The sequence below is a fragment of the Platalea leucorodia genome, assembly GCF_965183815.1.
Source record: "Platalea leucorodia genome assembly, chromosome: 4".
Classification (NCBI taxonomy): domain Eukaryota; kingdom Metazoa; phylum Chordata; class Aves; order Pelecaniformes; family Threskiornithidae; genus Platalea; species Platalea leucorodia.
In genome coordinates this window covers 103,866,409-103,888,659 of record NC_138826.1, presented here as the reverse complement: position 1 = coordinate 103,888,659, position 22,251 = coordinate 103,866,409, and the positions used below count along the sequence as shown (strand labels likewise).

The 22,251-nt window shown below is 34.6% G+C and overlaps 1 protein-coding gene across 6 annotated transcripts in view; it reads left to right on the top strand.

The window, feature by feature from the left end:
* POT1 (protection of telomeres 1) overlaps positions 1–22,251 on the top strand; it is a 79,076-nt gene that overhangs the window by 31,693 nt on the left and 25,132 nt on the right. For all 6 annotated transcript variants that reach the window (XM_082310860.1, XM_082310859.1, XM_082310862.1 and 3 more), the window contains 3 exons: positions 4,720–4,850; positions 15,956–16,246; positions 19,806–19,961. In XM_082310860.1, coding sequence (XP_082166986.1) covers positions 4,720–4,850; positions 15,956–16,246; positions 19,806–19,961 — 578 coding nt within the window. The remainder of the gene's footprint in view (positions 1–4,719; positions 4,851–15,955; positions 16,247–19,805; positions 19,962–22,251) is intronic.

Below are 22,251 nucleotides of genomic sequence, written 5' to 3'. Positions count from 1 at the left end.
GTATATTTAAAAAAAAACATAAGATGCAGTTTGGAGTTCTGTGTAGTATCAGGCTAAAACCAGTGCTTTTACTGAGTCAATCTAGTATGAAAGTAAAAACTTTCTTTTATAGTCTATAAATTTGCTGAACTGTGCATCCATTGTGTCATAATTTTAAGCCAGATTATTACAAGTAAAAATTACCAGTGGTAAAATTTCCCTTCTTTAAGAAAAGTTAATCAGTGGAGAGTGGAGTAAATTTATCTAGTAAAGGAAAATTGACTTCAATATGTAAACTTTTTTTTTTTTTAGCTTGGTAACGGAAAGATTTTGCTTTATTGGAAAGTATATTGTGAAAAAATCAAAAGTCTGAGCAATGACATTTATTATATTGCTTCCTATAACACTGGGACATTGTTTAAATTCAGCAATTCTGTTTAGAGTTTGACTCATTATTTGTGCAGAAAAGTGAATTCAATCACTGAACTATAATGCTGCTATGGAAAGTAGAAAGCAATTTTCACATTCCAGCTGGAGAAGGGAAGACAGGTGGCTTTTTATTTTTAACCTTCAAGAAGGACTTGCTGGATGAAGATTTCTTTAAAACAAAATCAGTCTTTATGCTTTGTTCTTGAAGCGCTCTATTGTAATTAAGTGATGTTTTGAGGTGATAGTTAAGAATGGAACTCTAAATTCACAGAGACAGAGAACCTATATTATGTATAAGGTATTCCCTGACTATATAAAGCAAGTATAATATTTTATACTACTTGAGTATGATGATTATTAGTCTTTTGAGTATGCTAATTGCACAAAAAATGGAGAGAGCGTGTTAACGTTTTCCCCCTTAAATAGGCAGCTGAAGCTGACTAGGGTATATAATCACAGCATTAAAGAGTAACCACAATTTTCATGCAAAATGTTTTTGTTATTTCACTCTTGATTCCTATGTTGGATTATATCAATGCACCGTAGCATGTTATCCTCAAAGGACTGTAAATCAACGAATCATATGGGTTTTTAATTCTTAATTGCTCATTTTGCTCATATCACTTTGCAGCTGACCTGTTAAGTTAACCTCTAGAATTCATACCCAAAGAAATACAACAATCCGTCTTTGGAGTACAGTGGTAAACACTTGCAGTTTTGTCAGCCACTGACTAGACTTTATTCACGTCTGCTTACCGCAGCACAGAATGTCAGAATAGCTGCTATATGACGCTTGTCCTTGTGCCTTTGGTGGGAGCGTGCAAAAGAATGATGCTTAGCAACTTCTGAGTGCAATAGATGAGAACTTATCGTTATTGAGTCTGTGTAAAAATCTCAGGGAGGAAGAAGAGTAGTGGTTTTATAGAAATACTATAGGTTTTATATCCGTAGGAAAAGTAGTTTTATTTTTCTTCTTTCAACACTTCACTCACTCAAATCATTAGAGAATTTAAACTTTCAAGTTTAAATTGATAGTAAAATTTGAGCGTATTTGCTGGAAACGGCAGAATATTTCTCTTGAAGGCATAGGCAGCACACGTATGAGCATGTATTTTAATCCAGTCTAACGTATCTGTCTTCGTGTTTGGGAAATCTGTTCACAGAGTTTACATACGACAATTGTCTTCTCTTGACTGCTTTCCTATAGTTTTTATATAAGGCAAATCTGTCAGTTTTAGTAAACTGATAGTATTCTCATTCAAAGCTGTCTAGCAACAATTTATGTGTCTGTATCTTTATAAAGTGCATGATGGAGATTTTATTGACTTTGTTTTAGCGTAGTGACACCTTTGTTCAGTTCCCAGATATGCAAACTCTGGTTTAGTGTCATTATCACTAACTGCCTCGTAGAATTGTAGCTAAGGGAAGTTGGGGGTTTTGATTTGTTTGGGTTTTTTGCTTTTTTATTTGGGGTTTTATTTTTGAGAGTTGAAAAGGTGTGTGTCACAGGCAAAACAAATTTGACTTGCAGAATTTAATTCATTGCCAGTTTACATAAACATTTAATACCTGAAACAAACAAGCGACAGGACAAGAGGAAATGGCCTGAAGTTGCACCAGGGCAGGTTTAGATTGGATCTTAGGAAAAACTTCTTCACTGAAAGGGTTCTCAGGCATTGGAACAGGCTGCCCAGGGAAGTGGTTGAGTCTGCATCCCTGGAGGTATTTAAAAGACGGGTAGATGTGGTGCTTGGGGACATGGTTTAGTGGTGGACTTGGCAGTGCTAGGTTAACGGTTGGACTTGATGATCTTAAAGGTCTTTTCCAACCTAAACAATTCTATGATTCAGGTGTTGAGAAACAAAGAAGAGAAGCATTTAAATGTTTAGGGAAAACACCTTTTCTCCACCTTTCCCAGGCTCAGCTTCCCTCCAGACACCTCTCCTTCCCCCTTCCTAGTCTCCACTCCCCTTGCTATTGTTGCAGGTTACACTGGGTCTCTTGGGCAAAGGGTGGCACAGGAGATTGGGGTTAGTACAGAGCAGTTTCTTTCTGCTGCTACTTGTTCCTTTCTGTTCCCCACAACTGCCTCCCCCCATACCTTCCATCTTAATGGTGTCCTCTGCTCCAGTGTGGGTTCCCCAGTCCTTTTGTGAGCCTATCTGCTGTGGCGTGGGCTTACCCACAAGCCACAATCACTTTGACCTTGAACTTCATTTACAGTCGTCTGGTGTTTAATTTCACCGTTGAAATTAAACCTTAGAAGTTGAGAAAGCTCACACTGTCAAACAAGAAGCTTCTGGTCAGTTGTTTCAAATTGGAGTTTTATATAGTCAGTTTCTGTAGTTTGTTCGAATATCAGCAATAGAATTCATAAACAGGTTTATTCCTTGTTTGTTAATTTTGCTTCTTTACTGTTGATTTGATGCTTGCTGAATTATGATCATGTCTTTGTGTGTTACTTTGTTTAGAGAATTTTATATCTTGAACAGTGTTCCCATTGTTGGTACCTCAAGAGAATGGATGTAAGTCTTCATGCAAGTCTGTTTCTAAGAGTTACAACTACTTTCTTTTTACACTGTTGAGATTCTGTTGTTGGCTGTTATCAAAATGCAACATAAAAATTGGTAAAGAACTTTTAGTTTAAATGGGGGTCCACAATAGTGAGATTATAGCAGAAGTAAAGGGGTTCTCTACATAGAGGAACTGTTCCTGCTTCTAGACGGTATGTCTGCATTTTATATGCAGGTCTGCAGTATGAATAAACTGACTTTTACAATGAAAACGTACATTCTTAAAATAGGATTGTGAAAACAAAAATGTGAGTTAAAGCAGATGGCGTTAGAAAATTGGAGAGGTGCCCAGACATTTTGGGTAATTCAGATCTAGTGATTTCTACTTTTTTAGTCAGAACGAATAATAGCAAAATCATTTCATTCATGATTCCAGTCTGAAAGCACTGTGCGCACTGCAAACAGTTCAGATATATCCACTCTTTTCAGACTACAGAAAAATGCTATGAGAAATAGTAAATCAGTGTTATACCAGTGTGGAAAAGTACAAAATTATTTGATTTAAAATTTTTTTCCACTCTTACTAATACTGGTTTTTTGCTTCCTCATTCTGACATTTAAGAATGGTATGCACAAATGGAAAACCAATGGAGAGTTCACCATTGCAAGAGTTCAAACTTTAGAAATTTTGAATTGTAAATCATTGAGTACTGTTAATTTAATGCCTAAAAATTGTGCTTTTTGCTTGAGGATCTTGCTAACTCTTTCTAAAAGCCAAAATTTTGTGTACATAAGTATATCAAGGTTGTCATCAAGGTAAAAATAATAGGTTATGATGTCATTGCTCTACTGATGTGCTGAAGAAGTTGTAATTCAGCCCTGAACTGTAAGTTTTGGTAAATGCTAGCATAATAAGTATCCAAAACAAAAGCACTCTGTCTTCTTGACTAAAAGTAACTAGGACAAGGTGTGTGGGTGTTTGAGGTTCTAAACATACAGCCAAGTTGATATTGGGTATTTGAAAAGTTCTCAGGCAGGTTAACCAGCTACCATGCTGTGAAAGAGCAAGTGTACTCTTGCTCCATTTTACGTTTGTACGATACCTGAGCACACACGCTGCTGTAAGCTCAAATGGAAAACAAAGGTTTCATTTATGTCATCTGCAAATACTGCACTACTCTGAGCTGTTTTGCTCTGTTATATGTGTCTTGTTTTGAGTTTACTTTTTAGATCATTAATAGAAGTGAAATTCTATTAATGAAGTTTAACTTCAAAAGGGCACATTTCACATTTTTACTATACTTTCAACTACCACTGTGTGACTGTAGTCTTGCAGTATACATCTTGCATATTTTGTTGAAGTGGAAAAATAAGCACTTTATGCTTTAATTTGCTTTAAGAACTTGTAGAACTCATTACCTCTTCAGAAGATAGTGCAAAAATAAATCTTAGAAAAGGGTTGTACAAGATTATACGTATGTTCCCCATTTTGTAGAGGAAGTTATTGAAACGTGAAAAAATAGCATCCCGTTGCAGACAGAAGAAAAAGTTTTGTGTGTTCCTGGCTCACAGGCTTGGGCTTAATTACCCATTTCATTTTCAGTTATTTGGGCTAATTATTGGCAAGATGGGCCACACTTCAGTTGTTATGCTACTGTAACTAAATTGACTTTGGAAGAGTTACACAGATCATAGCAGAAAAAAATTGGCCATATGGTTGTTCATCCCAAGTTTAATATCTGTGTATTAATAACTCCATAGTGCCTATTATTCATTCAAACGCTTTTATATTTTACAGATTATTGCTCAGTTGTAACACTTGTGGACCCATCAAATGTGAAGTTAACGTGCACTCTTTTTAATGGAAATCTAGATTCCCTACCAAAAATTTACAAAGTTGGAGATATTGTTCGATTTCATAGAATAAAGGTATGTACTAGGATGTGGGGGGTTTATGTGCTTGCTTTGTTTTAGTGAGAGGACTGTAGGAATAATTTAATTCTTCACATACCAAAATTAACATGTGGAGACATTGGATAAAGCAGCTGATTGATAGAACAGCTATGGTTATGGTGTGGACCAAAACTGGAAATAAACTATCAAATTTTTTAAACAACAGAGCACTAAGCTGATATCTCTCTTTAAAAAAATGTTAGAAGTGGTTATGACAACTCCAGAACAGCATTATTTTTTCGAATATTTGTTGAACTAGTTGACAAAAATCACATGGTAGTACTAGATGAACAGAATTTAACTGACGTGCACAATTTATTCCTCTTCGAACTAATAGAATTGAGGGATTACTTTAGCGCTTCTGTTGTAGAGCAGTTTAGATCAGCTGGAGAGTTACTCAAGTAAATATAATCTGTCTGGGATTGTTAGTGTGCAATATGCTCTAGCTGCTTCTTTGGTGCTTTCCTGCCTTACCCTGTATTTACCTGTATCAAAGGCCATGAAGGAAACAGTGTTTATAGCTTTGGTACTGCTTCTGCTGGATGTTTTTCTTATGCCTGCTGCAACTGTATAGGGAAGAGGAATCACACTACAGAGACTGAATGGAAGTCTTGTAATGCTGGACCATACTTAAAGAGGTGCAGAATAGTACCAAAGACATGATTTTACCATGTTACATATTAATTTGCAAGATAACTATACATAATTATATATTTTATTTTTGCTTAAAATAATTAGAGCAGAAATGAGTAAATGTCCTGAAAGAGGCCAGTTAAAAAAACAATTTGCATATTTGAACACTCTAGAGGCAATCTAGGATTGTACAAAAGGATGATGAAAGGGATAAAGATCAGTAGTACTAAGCATGTACGTTTTGATATGCTGTAGCAGGAGAACAAAGAAAAAAACCCGTGACAATAAATGTAAAAACTGGTAAGATTTATCCAGCAATTGAGATTTGTACCACTGAGATTATTAAGAAAGAACTTGTTAAGATTCAGAAACAGTCTTCAGTTATTCATGTATATTACAAATATTTACAGTTGAGAGAGAAATTAACTAACCTATTCTGGGTTAGTATAAATCTTCCTTAAGGTCATCTTTATGTATAATTAGAGTGGCATGAAACTAGATTTAGATTTTGAATCTTGTGTTGCTAATCAGTACCTGAGATGTGTTGTTAGTCTTGGAAGTTCATTGATTTGACTTCAGATGGGAAAGTCTTATGCTAAATTTTAAATTCTCTCTGAATCCAGCAGGGTGAGTGTTACACAGATATACTTATCTCTGAAATTCAGTGGAGGTAGAAACATATTTATTGCTTCTGAAATCAAAATACATATTTTATAATGTGTGTGTGAAAAAGGAGAAAGTAGAAGGAAGCCTGGTTAAAATAAAAGAATTGTAAAGTTGCATGTCTGTGATAGGTTAATATTGGATTTTTTTGGGATGTGGGAAGTACACTTTAAAAAAACAAACAAGACCACTGTCAGGGAAGTTATGTATGCACCCTCTTTTATGCAAATGTAATAGTGTCTCAGCTCCACTATTTATCTTTAATATAAACTTATTAAGGAAACCTATTAATATAGCACATGTAAGGAACCTCACCATTCTCCTGATTGGGCATCAAATTTTTGAGGAGATCATTCTAAAATCCTTATCAATTGGTACTTCATCATTCTCCAAGATGATGTTTCAGTATTTACAGATAGGGTCTGTTAATTCCCTCCCCACATACACTTTTTTTTTTTAATCACAGCTGAGCTGTTCTAAGTCGTTTCCAGCCCTAACTGACCTCCAGCTGCTCACAATCCATATCTCCTCAGATGTGTAAGCTGACAGCTTGTTTAATTACTTTCTAAGTTAGAATGATCTAACTTAGCTTTGAGCAACCTGGTCTAGTGGAAGGAGTTTCTGCCCATGGCAAGGGGGTTGGATCCAGATGATCTTTAAGGTCCCTTCCAACCCAAAGCATTCTATAATCACTAAGTCACTAAGTTGTCTTTTTCTGGATAGGAATGTTTTTACTATCCCAGGCTAACAAACAGTTACTTTGGAAGTTTTCTATCTGATCTGAGCAGGTAAAAATCTGGCATAGAAGCTTGGTGCCAGCTGCTGGGAGTGAACTAGGAGGGGGGTGAACTCTTCCTCTCTTTCACCTACAACCAGCATAGTATGTGTGACTGTTGTGCAACACAGTTGTCAATTAAAAAAAGAAATCAACTCTAATTAGAGTTCTAATTATGCTGTCTGCAGTTCCTCCTTCAGTCTCTTCTCCTTTTGTCTTCAGGCCTTATCACCTTCTCTTAGCTTGCTGAATGGAAAGCAACTGAGGGTAGCAGGGGCCACAGTCTGTCAGAGCTGTGCTTACCAATGAGGCCAGATATACATAGTCCTTACAGCATGTATTCACGTTTCCCTGCCCCAGATATGCTTTTGAGAGACTTCCAAGAAGCTGACATTGATAGTAAACACATTTTAAAAATGACTGCTCCCAGCTATACTCTCAGCTGCTAATGAATAACTTCTCCTCATAGTAACACAGGTGTTGGCAAGGTCCGATGGTTCACAGCTAATAAGAACTTAACAGAGAGGATTCTGTTGGGATTACTCTGCGTAGAGAATAATTTTATTTGCTCAGTATTTGTTGCAGAGAATGAAAATTTTAAGTGTCTTAGTAACTGAACTGGAAGATTACCCAGTTTTAATTACATTTCTGTTAATATTTCTTGAAGTGCATTTTTATGACTTCTTATGGTGATTTCTCATGAATTATAGTACTTCATGATTTGCAGAATTGAATTTGGGCCTTCTCTGCAGAGATGACAGTGGGGGGAGTTGCCCCACCCCTCAATATAAAAGCTAGGCCTGTGATCTAATAGTCTAGCCTCCCTCTATCTTCACAGCAAAGGAGTTCTCTCAAGTGGAGTTTTCTTGGAACTTTTTTTTATGGTTCACTGTGGGTGCTCTTAATATCTTAGACTTAATGCCTAATGTTTAAGCTGTTAAAGAGAGGGAAGAGGCAACCTGCTGGTACTGACTAAATCTGCAATATTTTATCCTCACTTGACTTGGGAGTTTTGGCTTGTATTCTGCCTTTCTTGTATTAACAATTCTATCATCAAGGCAGGGTTTGAGTAATTTCCTCATTGGCTTTTCTCTAGTATTCCTTATTACCTCCAAGTGATTCACAAACAAGAATTTATTTCCTCACTCCCAGTGAAGTGAATTGGTATTTGATTTCCATTTTAATGTTTGAGAATTGGAGAAAAGTGAAGCACATTCTTATTTAGGTGTTCATCTTGTTCAGTGTACTCTAGTTGTCTGATACAGTAACTGTCTAGGATGTGTTTTGGTGGGTCTTTTTCCCAAATATACAACATTATAGAGCTGTGTGACTCGTGGAGCACTTGCAGAATGAAGACCAAAGGAGTGACCTCTTATTATAAACTTTACTTATATGACTTCCTCAGCATAATGCAATTCCTGTAGGAATTACAAAGTCTTAATTCTCTAGCTTTTTGTTGTAGTAATCTTGATACTATTCTCCTCTCTTACTTTCGTGCCTTAACTTCTTACGTACATAGGCTCCAGTTGCTGTAACAAATGAAGTAGGAGTCTTAAAGATGACAGCTTCTTTGTTACACAGCACTAATTCATCACCACTGCACTTCTCAAGTTATGCACTGCATAGGAAAATGTCCTGTAGAAAAATAGGGTGATGGAATGGGGTATCATGATATAAATGCACCATGAGCTGAACTGTGTTTGCACATACAACAGAAACTGTGTCATCTACTAACTTTGGAATAATTATGGTTTATAATTCTAGTGGTTTAGCTTTGCAGTTAGATGTGGCATCCTAGATCTTTAGAATAACAAAATGGAGCAAAACAGCAAGAAAAAACAAATTCTTGCATACCATCAATTGCATATCCATTTGGTTCAAACTCTTTAGATTTACAATATAAACACATTGATTTTTTGAGCAAAAGTACTTTATAGCCATGATATAGATAGTTATTCCCTCCATAGGTCAGTCAGTTGACAAGTATAAGATGTATGTTTTGCTAGTGAGTTTCTGAGCTGTCTGTCCATAGAGGAGAGGGAATCTGAATATCAAGTATATGAAGTGTGGCTTCGTAAAAACATAGACGGATTGATCACACTCCCTTTTTTGTTATCCTTACTAGTTCTGTCCTGTCTGTCTTCTTGTGTATCACTCTCCTTAACCTAGTAATACTTAACATAGCATTTGTTGCACTAGGTTACCTACTCTGATCTTTAAACCAGTGTGCCATTATTTCTAGGAGCAGTCTTACTTATGCACTTTGCTAATGGTTTCCATGTCTCTGTGTATTCCCTCCTTTAGTTTAATCCAATTTGTCCCATGAAAGTTGATTTCCTGCTCTTTCTTTCTACTTGATGCAATATGGAAGGCACTGAGAGAGAGACATGGGAGAAGTATCTGCTCACTTCTTATTCCTAGGCAGCTCTAGACATAGCTGTCAGGTTGATAAGGATGAGAGAGGAAAGTCTGGAGCTTAGATATAGAACATACTGAGTGAACATTAAACTTTGGCAGAATTTAGCTGCCAGACTCTTAGTGTCCTCTGAGTAAATGTGGTCCAAATATATAAACTTGGCCAAAGTTAGGTTTGAGACTTGCCAAAAAGGATATCAAAGAACATGTTGTCTGCAGCACTGCAACCCTGTTTTCAAGTTCTTGCTCTGAAAAGTGGAAGCAATTCAATTTTTTTTAGTAAACAATTATGAGATTCTTTTTAACACAGAGAAACCACCATTTTTCTCAGAAATACTAGTATTACTATTGCTTTTGGCTTCCCTTCAAAAATTGTGTAAGGCATGCAGATCACTGAAGTTTTGATGGAATTTAAATTAATAACAAGTATTTGTCCTATAGTAAATAATTTCAGGAAATATTGACTGTACGTTTCTCCATAATTTGAAGTCTTAGAACTTTGCACATATGTTTTCTGAAATTTTCAACTGTGTACTTCTGGTCAAGTTACCTGATCATGTCTTAAATATGTAGGAAATATTCCAAAACAGTCATTTTTTACTATACTAGAATTTTTCTCAAATGTACTATGCCACTTTCTCTGAGGAGTATTGCTAAAGCAGTATCGCAATGCCTGCTGTTTTTTTTAATTATTATCAAAACAGAAATTATTTCAGCTAGTTTAAGTATGTATACTTTTTGCATACAATTTTTTTTCCACAGAATAGTTATAATATATTCAGGTGAACTGGTAAATGAAATGTACAATGTATTGATCATTTTCTTCTTTAATTGTATTTCCATTGCTGCAGATGTTTCTGGTAAGATTATTTTGCAGACAGCAATTCTCAGGAATAGTAAAGCATAAGCTATAATTCATGTTCTTAATATCTAGGTATATTTTTCATGTCTTCATAAAAATTCATTTTGCTTCATATGACTAGCCTTGTTAACTTTCTTTCGGAAGGTGCCTGCAGATAGCTTTTGTAGTTCAGTTTTCTTGTTATATTTAAACATGTTCAAAGTCATTTAATTTATATAAGGACAGAGATTATTTACTAAGTTACTTCAAATTTCTTCTCTGTTTCATTATACCTCTCTGTTCATACAGCTGGAGGTACACATATACTAGGATTACATTATTAAAATACAAGAAAACATAATCAGTATACCATATTATCCAAACATATTTAGCCTGTAGTTTACATAATGTGAGAAAATATTTACAAAATATAAGGAAATATACCAAATGCATTTGGGTGGTTTTTTTGACAGGAAACTTTTTTCATATAAACAGCATCAATGACAATCATCAAACTTTTACAAAGAAATTAATCTCTGGATCTGATGTGCTGTTAAGGCTCAGATTCAGTTGTCTAGCATATTTTTGAGCAGTAAGTTATTAAATTAGTAACAATTTTAACAAATCGTAGGTTTTTTTGGTATTGGAGCATATGTCAGCTTGCATGTTCTGTTATAGTATGTGTATATCATTCAAATGCTTGATCTGCAACTTTGTTTTAGCTTGGAAGTATGTCTTCAGTGTTTGTGATTGGTTTTTTGGTTGTTGGTTTTTTTTTTTTTTAGCCTTCCATCCCATCACGCACTGCATGACACTCAGAATGGAAAGCAAGCATTTCCTGTTTCCAGATTAGTTGTAAAAATGTAGGTTTCCAGATTGTAGGACTGAAGTCATTCTCATGTTGCCAAGTCTGGAGACAGCTAGTGAGAAACATCCCCAAAGGTCCTACTCTAACTTCTAGCCTCTTCTTACCCCTGTGCAATTCTTAATAAAGCTCAAGACTTTCAGCAGCAGTGGAACAGGGACAAATTAAGGGGATTAGTTATTAATATCCTTGTAGGTGATGCTGGACATACACTGTATTGTATTCAGCGGCTACAGTGTATGAGATGGACAAATCATAATAAATACAGGACTTTGATTTTTCTCTAAGTACTTAGGATCAACTTCCATTTAACAGAAAGGCCATTTAGGAAAGAAATTGTTGGGGCCATTCATACCCTAAAAGACTTCAGGACAATTATTTTGGGATTTTTTTTTCAGCTAGTTTGAGGTATATAAACATAATTTTTTAACAAGGCATCTTGTCAACCTGCTTCTGCTTTGTTTCTTATTTAAAATGTCAGAACCGCTGATAAAGTAATAGCATTTAACAGGAGAAAGCAACCTTTGTTTATAACCCATCACTGCTCAAATGGTAAGCAATACTTATGGGGTGTTTCCAAGTTTCAAAGGCTTTGTTGTTCAGTTCAGACAGGTCTGAAACCCATGCTATCTTGGACCAGTGGCTCTTAGATGCCATTCAGTTCTGTGTTGGCTACCTGTGCAGCCAAAAATAGAAAACAAAGATCCCAAGGAAATAAGCTAAATACCTGTCTAAGTGACCTATTTTTTGTCTTGACACAATGGAAAACCTATGTTTTATTTGTTTATGTTTTTCCATCAAGTATCTGCTTCAGCTATTCTAGACCATTTTTCAAGTTAAAGTGCAGTGATCTGTCTCTAAAACTTTGTGTAAGGTGGTGAGTGAATGGGAAGAATCGAAGGGCATCCCTTGTTGACTTGGAACTCCCATCCCCTAGCATAAGGTAAATTTTTTTATCCACCTACTAGAAAGAAATCCTTTTTCATAGCCATCATTTATAATAACAAATTAGAAGAGTGTGTGGCACCTAGTATATTGTGTTCTTTTATTTGCACTATCCCAAGCTCCTGTATAGGTTTTGGGATGGAGTTTCACTTGAAATATAATCCATATGTAGGGTTTTTTTGTCACTGCTTATTTGCATAAGATATCTTGCTTCTGTGTCAACTGAATCCTGTTTGTGTCACACAGAATGGCATGTGCTTGTATACATGTGTTTAACTGAGGGGAATACATTGCTCACCACAGTAACTATCATTCTTGCGGATATATTGCCTGTAGCCAATTTTGCACTCTTTCTTTCCTTTTCACTAGCATCTCATATATACTCCATTTCTGCAGTTAAGAGAAGACTGGGTAGCAGCATGTGAACACTGATCTTCTATTATTTTGTTGTCAACCATGAATCACAGGGATCATAAGTTTTTTACTTCCGCTTAGGTAAAAGATACCTTACAATGAGGTCTTCAGCTGAATGTACACTCAAATTGGAATAGGAGTTTGGACAGTGTGTTTCAGACAATGCAATAATTTAAGTAAAAAAAAAAAAAAAAAAAAAAAACACCAAACAAAAAAAAAAAAACAAACCCAAACCACAACACAACTTAATGTCTTGAAATAATTTTGTATGTATAAATCATAATCAAGTTTTAAGCTTAATGTACTCATGTTTCAAAATATTATCTTGATTTCCTGATCCTTCCACAAATCAATAGTGGAATTCATTTTAGGAAATCTTCCTTCTCAGTGTAAGAACATGTACATTAGCTTAGTATATGTTGTTTTACAGGGCATATTTTTTATATTCTAAGATGATCTGTGACTGCAGTAGTTTCATAATAGTCCTTTGCTTCTGCAATTTAACAATCAGTTTTGATGGAAAACTACCATGGAGATGCTATTATTCCAGCTTTATAGACTGCTTACTATCACGCTTTTCTCTTCCATTGAGTGAGGTGAATAACACCAGCTTCAGTTAAAAAAAAAAAAAAATTCAGGTGGTTTATGTTGCTGGAAATCTATTTATAAATATTTCAAGATTAGCTTCTTTTCAATGAGCATATTCAGGATAGAGTTGTAACCCATAGAAATCACTAGAGTTTATTGTTCATGCAGTTTGTTGAGGTGACATTTCACCTTTTGTTCTTTAGTTTATAAAAACTATGCCAAAGACTCCCAGAATATGTATTGGAGTTTACTTACCTCCTTAGAACAAGCTAAATACATTGTATCTGCTTTGGTTTTGTCCCAGAATGTATTTGTGTTTAGCAACCATTATTTATTGAATTTATTTAAAATTCTCAGGGAATTTTTAAAGCGATAGCCATCTGCCTCCCTTCCCTGTTCTCCCCTCCTCCCCTTATTTTTTAAAAAATCCCCAAGGCCTCTAGAAATAACATAAAATCTACTGAGGGGGAATTGTCATTGTATACAAAAGTCTCAGATTAGCTCTTTTCCCTAAGGTTAATTCAATTTCAAAATCATTTGTGTGTGGAAAATATAACTAGTTTACAGTACCACTGCTTAACTTGATCTGAGATCTACTTAGAGTGCCATAACGAAACAACATTTGCCCATGGATTTTGTTCATTTTACACTCCAGTGATTCCTCATCACTTTAGCAATGATTTGTTTTTAAAGGACAAGCCCAGAGAATTTCTGTTGACCGTCATCTGTTCTGTGGGTCTGGCATATGTAATTTTCCAGATATGAAATGTTTTGTTCTGTAACCCATTCTACATTTACTTTTCCTGTTTGTTCTGTTGTTCACTAAATAATGTTGTTGAACGCTTTTACCTTTGAGACCACTCAGTGGCTTCTTCACATACCTATGCCTAAAGGACATTTGGTTTTGCTTCAAGATCACTGGTAATTTTCTCACCATGACACTTCAGGTTTACCTTATTAAATATCTTATTTCTTTCGTTATTTTATAACTGCCTTTCCCTACATTAAGTCTGATTTCAAATCCACTAAATGAGGGTACTAGGAGATGTCAGAAGTACAGGATATTCAAGCACAGCCTCATGAATGCTCAAAACATGACATAAAGGATTTGGGAAATGGGGAAAATAGTCTGTGGTCAAATATTAGTGGAAGCCCAGGGAGACAAAGTAGTTTCTTGAACTGGTTTCCTGAAAGGTTTAGAGCCCTCATAAATAGGCTAGAGGTCTAGGACAGAATTTTTAGTAAGAAAGAAGTAAAGATATTTTGATCACGATTTAAAAGAATTAGTGAAAAAATAAATAAGTAGGTAAATTGGAAGTTAAAACACTTTGAGAATCATTTGACATGTCAGACAAGATACTTAAAAATATGCTTGAAGTACCTTTTGATAGCGGATGAATGAGGAAAAAATGATGAAAAAGAGTTTTCCTCCCTTCTGGATGTAACCTATTTTGAGAAGCTATGGAATATAATGACAGTGGAAGCAACTAAAGTAAATCTGTGTATTTATATTAGATAATGTCTTAGTGTTATAGTGGAACATCTTTTTCCAGGTCATGGGTAATGGGCATGAATTGATTATGAAACTATGTATTTTCCTGATTTGTCCATTGGCTTTTCTTGTATTTTCAATATTTAAACGTAAAGGTTAAAAGACTAAAGCTTTTCAGTGTTACAATGAAGAAAAACTACATCATGAATGGATGTGTTCCATTGGTCAGGTCTGGAGAATGCTTAAGTAAATGAAAGTTTATCCTAGAGATGATCCTTAATGCATTTATGCATTATGTCAAAGTAGCAGGGATTAAAGGAGTTCCTGTCACCAAGATTGAACTGCATTGTTTATGAATTTCCAAGGAATACTTGATTTGTGTGTTTTTTAAATTTCAGTGAGCTTATAAAATATAGGCCTAAATCATGCTAATGTTTTGGTAAAAAATGTTGCTGTTTAGAACTTCTGTCACATTCTCCAGATTCTGCACTTTTAAATCAGTAGGATTTTGAACCATTTGAAAATTGAGCACTGGGAATCCTGAACTAGATCGTCTCACAAATGCTATATTCTGAAGTCTTGTTGCTTTTTTGGTAAGCAAGTTTTGATTAAAAAAGGATGGATCAAAACAGCTGGTTTGAGATTTCTGGATAATGAGTCACACAGTGCTTTGATAGATATAGATATAGATATAGATATAGATATAGATATAGATATAGATATAGATATAGATATAGATATAAAGTGCAGGGAACAAGAAGACTAGACTAGATCCTTGAAGGAATGTTTCACACTTTGAACACTGTGTTTTGTATGGTAGCAGATACATAGCTAAATCAGCAGGATACAGGGAACCTGCCATGTGTAGAGCAGTAGACATAAGAGTAATTGTGAAAGCTGTATTCATAATTCAAGGGATGAAAGCTGGTCACTGTTTGCTTTATAGAAAAAAAAATAGCTCCTAGAACTGATATGTTCTTTTTCAGTTCCATAATATCAGGAAATGAGGCTATTGTGAGAGGCAGAAAACAAGAATCCGTAATAACTTTGCTCTGCCAGCACTCTGCTGTGTGACCCCTAAAATTTAATTTCTCTTGCACCTCAGTTTTCCCATCTGTAAAAGCAATCCTGATGTGTTCCCCACACAAACATTTTGAGATTTGTGAATAAAATACTTTGCACTGATGCTGTATATGTACAGGTAGGTATTAGTCTGCCTCTTTAAGAAATTTTTTGTGTTAGATTATATTTTCTGCTTATTCACTTTGTTTTCTTGTTAATGTTAATTTCCTTTTTTTGTTTTGTTTTTGTTTTGACTCCGTTCTCCTAATAGCACCAAGAACAAAAAATGATCAATGGCCCGTTCTTCATGCACATGATAAAACAGAACTGTATGTATATTTCGATGCAGTGCAACCATTTATTTATTTTTCTTCATATTTTGTTATAGATCAGGGAATACAATGGACAGATGCAGGGAATTACCAGTGTGGGATTTGCATCCTTGACATTTGATGGAACTGTAGGAGCACCAATAGTTCCTCGAACCTCTAGCAAAGTGTACACTTTCATGGATGAAGAACAAAAAACAATAGAAGAATTACGTGTTTGGGCAGCCAGTAATCTTTCCATCTCTGGACCAGCAGCAAAATTGGCTGGTGTTCAACCAATGCTGTTCTTTGATCTCACTTGCCAGCTGGTAGGAAAAGCAAAAGTGGATGGATCTTCTTTTCTTCTAAAGGTAGATTTATTTTTTTTAGAAGAATTTGTTAGATTTATTTATTAAGACATTATGGTTCAGTTTTTGATAAAACAGACATATTCATTGATTTAAATAATGTTATGTAGATAAATATTTCGAGGTTAAGCAAATTTATGATCCTTGACCATTTTATTTCTATGGAAACAAAACAGAAATCCCAGTTCTCTTTGAAGTTGTTCATCAGACTTATTTCTTTAGAGAGGTTTTGTAAGATGGCATTGGTATGGATCATCGTTTCACAAACATTTGTAGATAAATATTGCAAGCTTTCTTAAAGTTGAAAAATATTGTTGGTTCTAAATTTTAACGTTGTTTTTTAGTTAGCAGCAATTATTGCTCGTTTTTCTAGATCTGCTGGATATAATTAATGCAGTAAGTAGCACTAGCTAGAAAATGAATGAATGTATTGTGTTGTCTATCTTGATGGATTTTAGGTAGCTTCTTTTAGTTACACTTAAGTGCTTTGGGGATCAGTGCTCACTGAAAGTACAAAATGCAAAGTGCCATACAACAGGAGAGTGCTTTCCAAGGGTGATCCTTAACATCAGCTAAATAAAAAAGGAGGTCTGCATTAATTTTCCTGGTTTTAGCTCCAGATGTATCAGTCTGGTGTTATTCTGAAACTCCTCTGTATTTCTTTTTTCTTTCTTTTATAAGTTTATTGTTAAAATGTGAGTGATAAACAGCCTGTTATTTTCCATTTTATGACTTCATAAAATTATTTATTGGTTCTACTGTATTAAGCTGTATTGTTACACCATTTTTAGAAATGGCACACTGCATTATTCCTTCATTAAAGCAGCAAAGATTTTTCTCGTGCAGAACAATGCATGCACTACACAGAAACAAACCTTGTGTCATCCTATAATATGCTTTGCAGCTGTTACAAATATTTCTGTTTAATTATCCCTTGTGAAACAGATGTCAAATGAGACCCAGTAAAATTTCAGAACTTTGTGGACTGTAATTAAGTTGTTCATTAATAAGTATATGTTCAGCATTGAAGGACCCTTTGCAAGGACAGAGACAAGTGTTTTCTTAAATTATTAATATTTCTTTACACTCTTTTCTATGTTGTAAGATCTGAAGTTGATTTTGTCAGTTTTGTATAATAAATATAATGACTTAGGATAGGCTTAGGAGGATAAAAGTTTGAAATCAAATAACGATATATCAAATTTTTCTGATGCGTAATTCCTTTGACAGTATATTTCTTTTAGTAGTATAAAATACTAAATACTTAAATCTGTATTAAAATACATCAGACAAGCTTAAAAATGGTAGATTAACATCGGTATGCTGTTGCTAATTTCCTCCATTTTTCAAGCATGGCAAAATCCCTTTCTCATATCAAATGTTGGTCATGATAGAAGAAAAGCCTTTTAAAAAAATTGTAGGCAGGTCTCTGATTATTTTGTTGATTCGCTAAACAACACCACCACAACAAAAACAAAAAACAAAAACAAATTCAATATCAGCTCAAATGGAGTGATCATTAAATATTATTGTTATATTATTGTGGTTATATGTTTATAGTAATGATTTAAATTTATTATGTCTTTCCAAGCATATCAATTACATTAATGGTTGATTGTATTATAAAATATAAATATTATTTTAAGCATTGAGCTCATGTAACTAGTGGGGATTGCTTCAAAGACAACTCAAAAGAATTTCAGTGATTTTGTGCATCACCCATAACATAGCTCTTAGTATTACACTTGATAAATTAATTGGGATATGCACAACACCTCAGGCTGACACGGCATAAAGACGGTATTGCTAACTTGTTAGTGCTTACCTTTCTCTGAGAATTTTGTTGTTCAAACTGGTGGAGACTAAAAAACTCACACTAGAAATTATTCTGTCATTTATGCCTTTTATAAGAGTTTTACTATTACTCTTTTCTTTCCTTCTGTCTGTCAGTTAAATTGTCTACGTTAAGCTATGTCATACAATTAGCATTCTCTGCTGAAGAGAGAAACAGGTTTCATTTGTGTCTCTCCCATTTCAGTGTTTTGCCGACCATGGTGATCAAAGGTTGTCACTAACTATTCCTTAGCACCAGTCTGTTGATGACTAGTACTGGAACCATTTGCTGTTTCTTATCCAGAATTAATTTAATCAGTGTTGGTTTTTAGACCAGTGTTGGTTTTTGAAACCAGGGCTTCTGTGTTTTCATCCATAATTTGAGTAAAGTGAAGATGGCAAAGCTGGATAATTCAAGCAACAGGCAACCTCTCTTTCAAAGGTGGTTTTAAGTATTTCATGGTACAGGATCAGAAGATAATAGGCTTTTTTTTTTTTTTTTTTTTTAATCTGTGGCAGCATGTACCACCTCATTATCCGGGTCCTTCAGAGTACACTCTTATTTGGGAACATTAATTTGATGTTATGGATCGTTTTCACTGTGAACAGTTTTCCCTTTTATCTCTTGATTTGGGATGAGTATTTCAACTATGAGTTATTCTCAGAGTATTTACACATGGCTTTGCTGCTTCTTAGATCTTTTCCTGTGGGTCCTTTGATCCACAGGAGTTAAGCATAAGGGGTAGAAACCCTTTAAAAATTAAGCTTTGGTGTCCTATTTTCTCCCCCTCTGCAGTGCCTAACTCCTGGGAAAAAAATGCCTTGGTATCACAGACTGTCTGAAAATTAGCTTCTGTTGAACCTACATGCATGAAATCATGTGAAATGCAGCATTTCAGTCTTGTAGTCTAAATGCCTCTAGATTTTTCTTTTTGTATGTCAGTATTTCAGACCGTTATTTCTGTTGTCTTTGAGAAGAGTGTATCTTCAGGAATTCAGGAAACCATAGTTTACAGAATATATCATAAGCAGCTATCACTGAAATTTTAATGTTTGGTTTAAGTAGGAAGATTTTGGTTCCGAAGTGCTAAGTCTGTTGGTAATCTTACTTTTTCACAATAACTTTGATAGCTCAAAAATAACTCTATTACTATTTCAATACTTAAGTGTATCAAGAACTTAGTTTTAGGCAAACAATTTTTAGAATAGTTGTTATTAAGTATATGTTAAATACTGATGTTTTTCTAATATGTACTGGATAACTGGCAGTGCATACTGATGTAGGAGATCATCAGTAATTAAGGGAGTATATGCTGTGTACTCAATCTTCACATACTGTAGCTGGAGTGGTTAAAAAAACCTATAGCAGGATTAAAATATTAAATATAGACAGTTCTGCATGTGGTGAATTCTAATAGCTGTAACTGCTGGATAAGCAGTTGAGGTTTTGCTAGCGCTGATTTTTTTTTTTTTTAATATTAAAAAATCCCAGTTCTGAACACTTGATCATATTCTCTATTTTATACTCTGTAAGGAATAATAATTTAAAAAAAACCCATAATATCTAATTAAAGTAATTAAAGGACTTTAAGACTGAGAGTCCAATTAAGATTTCTTATTGTCATAAATTTTTAATCAAACAACAAATTTGTTTTAAAAAAATAAAAGTTATTTAAAATATCAATCTAAATTATTCTGAGCATATTGAAATAGTTCATTTGCACTGCAGGTATGGGATGGCACAAAATGTCCCTACCCAACATGGAAGGTGCCTGTGGAAGCAAGAGACCTGGAGGGAGAAAAAGTTCTTCTTCATCAGCTGCGAAATCTAACGGTGGACGTTCTAGTCTATGATAACCATGTACAACTGGCAAAATCACTTAAGGTAATGCGCAGTTTGATATTTCTAACTCTTGTTTTGTGGCCTATTTTCTGCTTAGAATTCCCTTCAGAGAATGTATCAGTTCAGTTCTGCTGTTAATGAGTTTCAAATGTTCCTCTCTATTTTTCGCTGTATTTCCCATACCTTTTATTTGAATGCAGAACTCCTTCAACATGTGTAAAACAGCCTCATTACCCTAAAATTGCCATGAAAAAATTCTTCCAATTAAGCAGTTCTTTTCAGACACTGTAATATCATATATAATCCTGTGAAAATAATGCACTCAGAAAATGTATTCTATCCCTTAGAATTATTTTTTAAATGATATAAAGTGGGGGTAAACTTGTAGTCCCATTATAGGCCTGTAATTCTAAAGTCAATAAAAGATTTTCTGTTCTATAAACTTCTGCAATTTGCCGTGCAATCTTCATTTAGTGGGTCAGTAATGTTGATTATGCTTAGACAGAGAAAGCAAAAACATAATTAAACATTTGATCTTCAGCAATACTGCCATCTTGCTTCTGAATACAGTGTTAGCAAAAAATACATCTTTCATTTTAAGCCTTGCCCTCTATACCCAGGCATCATATTTAAGAAAATGTTTACCAGAAAATAAAGATAAGTGATAGCCATTTGTTAGGCTGGGGCTATCAGCAGACATGAAATCAATTTGATATATTAATTCCTGTTCATAAGTAAATGACAGATAGCAAAATAACTTGCTTTTGTGTAAGAACTCATAACAAAACTTACTCACAGAAGTTTTTCATTACTTACAGGTTCTCTTCCAGAATTTTCCTCTTGCTAACTGGTGTAATCTATTGATATAACTAACTGCTGATGTTCCAGTGAAGCAATATGTTTTGAAAATTAAGGGAAAAAAATATTTTAATAAAATGTATTTTCTTGAGTAGCTGATGATACTCCCTTTATTAGTCTCTCCTATTTATATTCAGGAATTCCTATTGAATATGTAGTACGTGTGATGTCTTCATCAGTTCTCTCTTTTTTTCTTTTTCCATCGTATAAGCCCTTTCTTTCTTCTCTCTAAAGCATCTGTGCCTTTGCTGGATACTGTACTGTGTAGCAGAAGCTCTAATGTCTAAGGACACTGTTAAGAAACCTGGTTTGACCTACTGAGCAACACGGCCTGTTTTTCTCCTTCTGGCTATGTCCAAAGTTGCAGTAGTTTCCCTCATGCAAGCTGTAGAAGTTTTAAGTTAGATCATTTTTGAACACTGCTTTTTAGTGTATTGTCTTAGTGGAGTTATTGAAGAACAAGTGCTGATATCCTAACAATTAAACTTTAGGAAGATTTATTAAGTTCAGGTTATTAATGTGTAATTAGTTTTATTACACAGAATAATTTAAAGATAATAAAAAATTTGGGGACTTTTCCTAAAATGGAAGATTTAATAAAAGGTTTGTTTTTAAATACTAGTGGAAATCATGTCATATCGTAAGAAAGTATAATTGAAATACTCTATATTATTTTATTTAGTTCAGGGTCTTGTTACACAAAGATTTATTTTTTTTTTAAAATTATTTATGTAGAAGTAGAAAACTGGAGAGTGTTTAATGTGTGCATGTGCACCTTCCTGAGTGTGAACATGAGAACAGTGTGGACAGAAACTGTACTAGATGTTTTGCCAGTTTATGGTTTCAGAAACAATAAAAGTGCACTATTTTTCAGCCATCTCTTCTGCATTTGACAGTAGCTTAGAATTGCCTTTTTTAATGTAAATTGTTATGGAATTGTTAGGTTACACTCTCCCATGTTGTCGTGTACCATTTGCAATGACAGTTGCAGCTCTGAAATGATGTTTTATGTAGGAGCAATCTGTTTTACGCAGCCTCGATACCAAGAAGGGCAGATGTAAAAAAAAAAAACCTGAAATATTGGTTCTTATTTTAAAATTGTATCTGTAGACACATGTTCAGACAAGGAAGCTCTAAGCACTACAGTCTAGAGAAAGTGGGTAATGTATTACAGTGAATTTTTAGCAAATCCTGGGGCACAGTGTCAGGGATATTGCTGCAAGAGTTTGTTAAAAGCTCCTTGTTTGGATTGTCTGTCCAGAGAACACTGAAGATATGAGCATTTTATCCCGTTTTCTGAGACAGTCAAATAATATTTACAATTTTCAATGGAGAGAACTTTAGTAATACTGAAGGTAAGCTACAGTTGATACCATAAGTAGACTTTTTGTCCTCTCTATTTACTGGTCTCCCTTTCCTGCTGGGTAGGACTGTGGCTTTTCAGCATTTGCTGCCTTAGCAGAGCACAAACAGA